General features: G+C 37.7%; 2 protein-coding genes across 2 annotated transcripts in view; both read left to right on the top strand.

Moving 5' to 3' along the window:
• LOC137628318 (uncharacterized) overlaps nucleotides 1-6,083 on the top strand; it is a 47,655-nt gene extending 41,572 nt beyond the window's left edge. The window contains 2 exon segments of the mRNA XM_068359481.1: nucleotides 500-1,417; nucleotides 1,419-6,083. Of these exon segments, the coding sequence (XP_068215582.1) occupies nucleotides 500-1,417; nucleotides 1,419-2,648 (2,148 nt within the window). The 3' untranslated portion in view covers nucleotides 2,649-6,083.
• A 1,945-nt stretch (nucleotides 6,084-8,028) lies between these two features.
• The window catches only part of LOC137628363 (uncharacterized), a 54,259-nt gene continuing 52,287 nt past the window's right edge, over nucleotides 8,029-10,000 (top strand). Inside the window, exon 1 of the mRNA XM_068359515.1 lies at nucleotides 8,029-8,269. The gene's annotated coding sequence lies outside the window, so the exon portion shown is untranslated. The remainder of the gene's footprint in view (nucleotides 8,270-10,000) is intronic.

Below are 10,000 nucleotides of genomic sequence, written 5' to 3'. Positions count from 1 at the left end.
ACTTGTTATCAATTTATCTGTCTTTCTCATGTGGGAAACAAATTCAGGATAATTTTTTTGTTTTCATTTTTATTTTATTCCATATTCTGTTTCAGTAACTCATTTGAAATAAATATCTTTTTTTGTCGAACAAAGAGGTCAATGTCTTTAGATGGTGTAAGTTAGTCTGTGGTATTTAAGAAACCTTAGCAATTGAATGAATCGTTTTAATTGATTTAGTACTAACTCTATTTGTAAAGCATAAGTGACATTGTTAGTTGAAAAAGCCTTTTAAAATCTGGCTTTCTTCATGATACTTTAAACGAGGCTGGTTTAATGATGAGTATGATGTGCAATTAATTAAAAATTTGATATGGCATTCACATAACATTTCTGTGTGGTAGTCCTTGTTATTCAGTATTTAATTTTTGTATAATATTTTTAATCTGAAGTAAACAAAATAATGAACTTTTGTACATCCATAATACGTGTTATTAATGCCCACTCCTTCTTTCGGCAGATGATGGGACTGACAAACTTGCAGCGAATCTATGTCTCTCATTGCAAGTTGGTGCAGCTGGACGACGTAGCATTCCGTGGTCTGACAAACCTCGTCGAGCTGGACCTCAGCAATAATGACCTCACCTTAGTTCCTGAAGCTGCGCTCGATCACATTCCGGCTCTCATGCGCCTCCAGTTATCCAACAACCCCATCACAAAGGTTAAGAACGGTGCCTTCAGGGGTCTCAAGTACCTCACTTCCCTGGAAATGACCTCGTGCATGCTCCAGACCATCGAGCCTCTTGCATTCCAGGGGCTGGATAAGCTTGAGTGGCTCAAACTAGATGCCAACCAACTCCAGTCCTTACCTCCTAAGATGATGTTGCCAAAGTCTCTTCATGGTATTGACTTGCATAATAATCCGTGGAGATGTGACTGTCGTTTGCAACATCTTCGCACGTGGTTCGTGAAGTATAACGTTCCCTCTTCTATAAAACCGAAGTGCTCCACGCCTCCGAGACTCGAGGGCCGTATCATAAGAACTGTCGAATACGATGAACTAGCTTGCGCTCCAGAAGTCCGACCAACTTCTCTCTATCTAGATGTGTTGGAAGGAAAAAATGTCTCATTCGAATGCCATGTAACAGCTGAACCAAGTGCTCATATTCAGTGGAAGTTTAATGGACAGTCTCTAGAAAATAGTTCGTTTGTGTATGACGAAAGTTCAGCATTTTATATTTTTGAGGAAAGTGGAGTGAACGAAGAACGTGTGAGTCATTTAAGGATTGAGTGGGTAACTGCTGCTCACGAGGGAGTTTTCCAGTGCATCGCTGATAATCAAGCTGGCATTGTTATCTCGAACTTTACTTTAAGGATAAGCCAGCCAGTAACTGAAGTTGTGGAAGAAAACTTTGTAATGGATCACATTGTATATATTGGGGGTAGCACTTGTAGTTCTTGTACTTCTTGTTCTAATTCTTCTTTGTATTCTTATTTGTCGATGCTGCCGTAAGCGAACTACGGCACAGGAGAAAGTAACAGGGTCTCCCAGTTCATCCGGTAATGGAAGACCCAAAGAGGGGCCGGTGCCAGCTACAAATAACATGCCAAAATACATTCAGATGGGAACTCCTGCACCAAAAGTGAATGGTATATCTGCTGAGCCTCCACCAATCTCTGTCATAGACTCGTCTCCTTACCGGACTGAGCCGTCTACAGCTCCTCACACAAACCCGGACATCATATCGGATGCCCCTGATGACCGAGGGAAAACTGGTAAGAAGCGAGTTAGCATAATGGGAGTGGAGGAAGTTGATCCTTGTGGCACAGTTACCACGAGGAAATTGGATGATATCATTGAAGAATTTGAGGACGGTTATGACCCATCGTATGACCAGCTTCAGGCCCATAATGAGCAAGATGGGCAGGGTATTCCATGCTCCACATTGCCAAGGAGGAGGGATGGTGAGGCTGCTAATCCATACCCTTTAACTGAAATACCACCTCCCGAAGAAATGAATCAAGGGTCTCGGTTTTATGACCGAGATGGTTATCCCATAGATTATGGCTTGCCTCATAATGGAAATGCTACTGAACTGCCACCAAACTACAATCCACCTCCGCCTGAATCAGCTCCTGTATACGCAACTGTTAGACGTAACCGTCAATGTGTGCCACCTCGAAATGATCTCATGCATGACCAGAAGTACCCGGAGGAGTATCGTCTTCCTCCACACGATCCACAGTTCCATCCACCAGATGGCCGCTACCCTCAGGCGTATGGTTTGGCACCGGAAAAGTTTAACGGGACAGCAGATGGATCCTGTGAATTCTGTCCACCACCAGTGGTGCCAGTGCATCCTGAATACCCTGCCGATCCTGGAGGCCGCATCAGGGGTGATGGGTGCAGTTTTGATAATCTGTTGTCTTCATGTGGAGGAAGCCAGTGCTGCTATACGGAGCAGAGAAATCGCCTTTATGACAACACCCTCCCAGAAAACTACCGGCCACTTGACCCAGAGCCCCCGCCACCAGAGGGCTGGGGCGATGACGATGCTGTAAACATGACCACTTGGTGTGAGCACCCTGAATCACCTGGAACGAGAGTTCTGTATTCTCCAGACGACAACTACTCTGAACAGCAACAAGCGCAGGGGACTCAGGTGTGAGCAGGTGACCGACCACTTCATCGTTACTCGCTCCAAATGCGCGTGACTTCTCTCTGGTCTATCATAACACAGTGACATTCTTAGTTTCAAAGACACTTTTCAAATGTTCTTGTGTATTTTTACAGTGAGTGTGTTGCACTGTCAGAATGTCGACGTCATTCTCCAATAACTGAATTTTCCTTTCTTCCCTCGTCACTTGTTTACGTTCGTGAAGATGCGATAGTGTGAGATAAAACTGTATGTGTGAGTGTGTGGCGCCAGATATTTAATAGATATAAACCAATTAGATTTGCGGTAAAAACAGGGACAAAGTGATTGTACATAGAATTTCAAAAAAAAATAAGCAAAAAAGTGAGCTAGCATCGTGTGATATTACTCTTTTGGATTCACTTAAAGGGATTTCATTGCTTTATATATCGGCATCGTGTGTACAGAATCATCTATTTTGTATGACTTTTCTCTAGGTGAGATTTTGTATATATATGTACGAGAGAGATATTTAAGGTCTTTGATGGTGATAAATACTTTAGGATAAATATTTATCTGGAAGGGAGATGTGTGTAAAGAAAATGGAACACATATATATATAAAGATATATATAAATGAATATTCAGTGTCCTGCTGAACCAGTCTTCAGTTACCATAGGATGGTCAATTTTTCGGTTTGATGGAGATTGATTACTTTGATAATAGGAGACGTGTGATCTCCACCGAGATCACGGGTAATCTCTAAGCTATTTATTTTATTTATTGCTCATTTATAGAAATGTAATATATTAACTTTTGGTATAGATTTGATATTGGTGAAGCTGGAAGTTCTATAAAAGCATTGAACTCCTGAACACGAAAATGGAAGAGACTGTTTCGAGTTGGATGCCAAGTCCAATCTCTGAGCATTTTAGCTCCGATAGATCCACATTTCAGTTTTCGAGAAAGAAATTCATAATTTTTTTCCATTGTGAGTGTATATAAGTAGATGCCTCATTATTTAACATATTTAATGAAGTAATTTCACGCTATGAATTCCCCGTTAAACAAACACTCACCAATATTGAAATATAGATAAAGAATCGGATATTTAGCCATGCAGGGAATCTGTAAATTCAAACAACCATAACTTGATGAAGTTGCATTTAAAGCTTTAATGACCAAAGATTATATAACTACAGTAGTTTGATAAGGTTTTTTTTTGTATCCATTATACAACTACACCTACATCTATAGGATTACATATGAGAGTATTTTGCATACACGCAATCTACATGTGTTTAATCCACGTTTGCTACCAAATATGCATATCACTATACATATATAATCCTATATTTACACATTCCTGACACGTTCCCATCGAAATTCATTCATAGAAAATGCTATACTTGACTAACAGTCTCTAAACCTACACACAGTAGATTCAGGCTAATTCATTCACCCAAATAAAAGCCCATGACGTCATCAGGGGTTATGTTAACTGACCAATTCCATATTCATTTTCATAAATTCGGTTGGCTTCAGATGTACTTGTTAATTAAGTTTAATATTTAATTTTTAAAAGCACGGTAAAATTTTTCGAAACGCGAGGTAAAATTTTTCAAAACGCGAAGTAAAGTTTTTCAAAACGCGAGAAACATTTTTTTCAAAATCATATGATCCTTTATCTTACACACAATTTCTCATGTGTAATTTGATGATATTCAATGCATAAAGAGATTCAACGCAGGGTTGTACTCGACACATTATAATATTTCCTAAATTCCAGACATAACGTACAACCTGAGTCAACCCAAAGTTCCCCCCCAAAACTGATTCACATATCGACTCGCCCAGAAATCTCTCTTGAGGACGTGAACTCAACCCCCTTCATATTGTCCATAATAAAGACAGGTATAATTAAAGTGGAAAAGGAATAGAAGAATAATCTCATCCATTTTTTGTTACGTTTGTTTGATAACATGTGTACAGATACATATTCTTCTGAGAACTTTTAAGTGTGTTTAAGTGTTATTTCCTGTGACAATCTTTCTTACACCTTAGGATCAAGATTCTCCCTAAAAATAGGGGGTCACTCCCCCATTTCCCATTCTCCTTCACGGGTCTAATAATGCCAGTATAACCTCCTAACTCATACAATTTGTCTTTTTTTTTTTAACGACCAAGCAGCCAGCATGGTGATCCCATTTGCAAGACCTAAAATTCTCCCGGGCTACTCCATTCGTTCATTCAGACTGCCCGGAGCTCATCTTCGGGCGGGGGCATATCCCCCTGTGGCACCTCTCGGACTTAAAGATATAGAGGAGTCGATCATTCAGATATGCCCCCACCCGGAGATAATCTCCGGGTGGGGGCATATCCCCCTGTGGCACCTCTCGGACTAAAAAATATAGATGAGTCGAGATTTATTATAAACACAGTTTCCATGGGAGCTCTCGACATATTCCGCCTCATTCAATGCGACTAAATTCTTAAAACGTTTAAATTTCAAGTGGTCGTAGATATGTTTACAACAAAAATGCTTCACTGGTCCTCCAGTAAAGTAGAAATCATTCATACCATGGAGCCTGGAGCAATTTTATTTCTTCAGATGCAGTGATCGCCAATCTGAGTTCATTTTATTTTAGTTTTAAGATTCTGTGTTTTTTGTTTATTGTGGTTTCTAGTCCATATCATATTCTTTCCTACCTAATTTTATATTATAGGTTTATTGTTTAATGCCTCTATTCTTTGTTAATTATTGCCCTGTCCCATCCTCGTTCATCTTGATTCACTAAAGAATGAGGAAATTGTTTATGCTTAAGGAGAGAACACTATTAGTAGTGTGATGTTTAAGTCTCTGATTAAACTAAAGAGCAGCGGATGTTCACTTATATTGAACATTTTTTTCTCTTTTATTTTTTAATCAGCATTAACACTATTGCTGTGCATTAACAAATCTTTTATCTATGTTAATATCAGAGGTCCAATTAACCAGGTAACTTCAGCGTCCATCTTTGTGCTCCAACATCCGCAGATTCAGAGAACCAACGCCAGAGGCGTTTGTTTACATGGAGTCGTTCTCTACCAAAATGCAATGCACTTCCAGGATGATAAAGATGGGAGTGTTCTCTCCAACCTTCCTCTCTCTGCCCTCACCCGTCAACTTAAAATTACTCGCAATTTAATTCCCCCCCTTCCCTCCACGCCCACACAACCACACATGATCCCCCTCCCCCTCCTACCCCCTTCCCCCCTAAAAAGTCACTCATTCACCCCACTATGAGTTTCGTCTCTTTTTAAAGTCACTAACTTCACAAACTCCCTGTAGGTTTCGTCATAAACAAACATCTTTAACAACTTGTAAATTACGTCTTAAGAGGACTCCCTAATAGATAAACCTTTATACCCTGTGTCCAAAAAGGAACTTGTTAAAAAATTTGTATAAATAGATTGTTTTATGTAAAATGTAATCGTTTTATTTCATCCTTTCCTATTTTTTTTCCAGATGGAGTTTTAGAGCAAGGAACTTCCTGTGTTTGGTTCCAGATGATTAAAGATTGATTTGATGAATTTAGGTCTTATGACCCTTCGCTGGGACAAGGAAACCATTCAGTGACTAGCTACAGCTTGAGAAGGAACCCTGTAAGTCCCAATAGGTTGCACAGCAAGATGAAAGATAGATGCTGGAACAAATAGAGAGTAAAAGAATAAAAATTGAAACCGAATAGACACTGCTAAAAAATTACCAATACTTACAGTTCCTTACGTGAGGTACACTGGCAACAATATTTCTCTACGGTTCAGCCAGTTAATCAAAGCAGGTGTTTATTTTTGACAAATGTAGAAGTCAAGCATTTGACGGTATAAGAGACATAGTGTGGACCCCTGGACTACATACATAAAGGGAGCAATCAAAATCAGTCTCAGGAATACTTTTTTTCAGAATTAAGAATATTTTACATTCATTAAATTTCAATTGTCTTATATACACATTTTATTTCAACAATAAGAAGTGTTCACATATAGAATATGGATATTTTTATCATATTATCAGACGGAAAATATTAATAAAAGAATAAAAAACTACATCAAGAAGCTTAAGTCTTAACTTCACGATATTTCACACAAAAAATAACTTACTGTAAACAGTACATTCATGTTTATGTATTTATTAATAACCGTATATAAGCAATTTAGGCCATACATCACCTACCAAGCTGTTGTTTTTAAAAGCAAGTAAATATTCATGACTAAAGATTTCCCCAAACTTCAAATTAAAGACGTAGTGCAAAATACGTGAAATACATAGAAAACGGGAGAAAAAAAGAAAATGGAATTTAGTTCGTTGTAGAAGTTTTAGATATATACTGTATACAGTACATTCATGTTTATGTATTTATTAATAACCGTATGTAGGCAATTTAGGCATACATAGTCTACCAAGCTGTTGTTTTTAAAAGTAAGTAAATATTCATAAGACTAAGATTTTCCCCGAACTTCAAAGTAAAGACGTGGGCGAAATGCGTGAAATACATAGAAAACGTGAGATAAAAGAAAACGGAATTTAGTTCGTTATGGGAATTTTGGATGTAAACAAGGCTTCCGTCAGGGGAATTTATTCGTAAATTACGAATTTCCATAACGCTTAACCTGAAATCTGGATAATTGATGATGCTTATTTTTTTATGAGTCATTATATGATAATATACAAAGCATATTACTCATTGATACTTCCCGGGAGTCTTTCAAAATATTCAAACTAGGGACTTTTAGGTGAATCTGGGGACATTTCAGCGTTAGCCTAGGGATATTCTGGTCATTACCGAGCGTTAGCGTGAAATGTAAACACGGTTAGTGTTACCGCTAAAATTCCATCTTTTTCCTTGTTACTGTTCATTGAAAGGAATCTGGATGGATAAATCCTGAATCCTGAACTGGAAGACCATCTCCCGGAACAGACACATAGGCAAAGACTTAATGCCATCAAGTGTTTTCAACCAAATTTGTGTTTTGGAGAGCGGAAATCCCCGTGTAGTCTGTGTCGGCCGACATGACACCTTGTGTTTCAACAGCTTGTTTAAGGCATCTCGTGATTTGCATGCTAGTCCAGTGTTTAATACAAGCTACGTAAGGTGATATTTACTTCAGTATGTGTATTTTACAAGTGAATTAATAACTGGCTTTGTCTTGGCAATCTGTCGTCAGCTGCTGACTTGTCTAGGCAATCATACCTTCAGAGTCGAAGATTTAGCGGTTTAGTCAACTTGCTTCTGGCTTTCAAACGCTATTTACAGGCCTCCTACTAGTTCTCCAAGGCTATTCATATTGCACTGGTAACTTCAAGCCTTTTTTCATGCTCTGCAAGCCATTTTTTTATTCTGAGACCGCCTATTATGATGTTTTGGTTTAAATAAAACCCTTGAGGTTTGCCCAAGTGGTTGTGTGACGTCACACCAGCTCCCACCCAAGTCATAGCTTCATCAAATGCATATTGTATAAGTCAGTTTTTATTATAAAGTTAATTTTCAAGTGCAAGAATATAGTTTGTGTTAAATCACTGACAGTTCTTTGTAGAAGAGTGAAGAATGACTTAATTCATCACAAGAGATTAAATATAAGAACAACTAGGAATATTGAAGATAATTTACAAGGTAAGTTTGTATCTCAGTAATATATCCGTAATATGTCGACTTTTGCTCTCTCTCTCTCTCTCTCTCTCTCTCTCTCTCTCTCTCTCTCTCTCTCTCTCTCTCTCTCTCTCTCTCTCTCTCTCTCTCTCTCTCTACACGATTTAATTGTACTATTAATTAATTATATAATAATTTCTCCATAGAATCTTCAAAGGTTACACTCAAGTTTTAAAAAAAACAAGATTTTTTTAATGACTTGTACATTAATTCAATATTTCTACAAGAGATTCTTAATTAGGTTTTCTTTAATTTTCATAAATGTTGGGTCTTATATTGTCTGAGGTGAAAAGTCGTAAATTTATCGAGTTAAGTTTGTAATTCTCAATATAATCCAGAGTTATGTGTACAAAAATTTTGTGGGTCCTCTTGGTTTAAAGTGAAAAAGTCAGAAAATTATCATTATTATTATTTGTATTATTATTATTATTATTTTTATTATTACTATTATATATATATATATATATATATATATATATATATATATATATATATAACAATAATGAATATATATATATATATATATATATATACAGTATATATATATATATATATATATATATATATATATATATACTGTATATATATAACAATAATGAATATATATTTATATATATATATATATACACAGTATATATATATATATATATATATATATACAGTGATACCTCGGTACTCGACCATAATCCGTTCGAGATCCGTGTTCGACCTCCGATTTGTTCGAGTACCGAATTTTTTTTCCCCATAAGAAATAATGGTATATATTCTATTCCGTTCCCAAGCACTCGAACAGGCCCAAAATATTAATAAAACGTGTACCTAAACAACAATAATTATCTAAATGTGTATGAAATTGGTCAGAAAATCCTATAAAACAATTTTAAACCATTTACTGTACTAAAATAAAACAATTTTAAACCATTTTCTGTACTGTAGTGAACATACCTTTGAGCAGCGGTTCGATGGCATACAGGGATGGATGTGGAGAGGATGGAAGGGGGAGGTTACTGCTTGGAAGGAGAGTCCCCTTCCATGATGTGGCGGGGTAGTTCTCCTTCAGGAGTTGTTTCTCTCTCCAATGAAAGGGTGGGCAGATCTATTTCAGGGGTTTCTTCTCTTCTTTGTCTCTTCTTTGGAGGAGAAACAGGCTTTGATGTAGCAGCTTTCTTTTCTTTTGTGAAAAACTGGTCTATTGTTAATTGTTTCTTCCTCCTCTGCAGTATTCTTCGAAAATGATACATGACACTATCATTAAACATATGCACTGCCCGGTTTGCTACTGCAATTTCTGGGTGGTATTTTTCAGCAAAAGCCTGCACATCTGCCCACTTGGAACAAATTTCATTGATGAGAGAACTTGGAACATCCTCCCTTACCTCATCCTCTTCTGAAGATTCCTGCTCCACAATCAGATCCTGCTGCTGTTGTTGTTGCAGGTGCAACAATTCCTCCACAGTCAACTCGGTAGAATGGCTTTCTACAAGCTCATCAATATCATCCTTGTCGACCTCAAGCCCCAAACTCCTGCCCATGACAACAATTTCCTCAACGACATCAGTGTCATCAGAAATTACAGGGGTAGCAGTGCTTGGACCCGCCTCTGGTTGGAAACCTTCAAACTCCCTCTCTGTGACACATGATGGCCACAGCTTACGCCAGGCAGAGTTCAATGTCCTATAGGTCACACCTCGCCAA

The sequence above is a fragment of the Palaemon carinicauda genome, chromosome 36 (genome assembly GCF_036898095.1).
Source record: "Palaemon carinicauda isolate YSFRI2023 chromosome 36, ASM3689809v2, whole genome shotgun sequence".
NCBI classification, from domain to species: Eukaryota; Metazoa; Arthropoda; class Malacostraca; order Decapoda; family Palaemonidae; genus Palaemon; species Palaemon carinicauda.
This window is presented reverse-complemented; position numbering and strand designations above follow the sequence as displayed.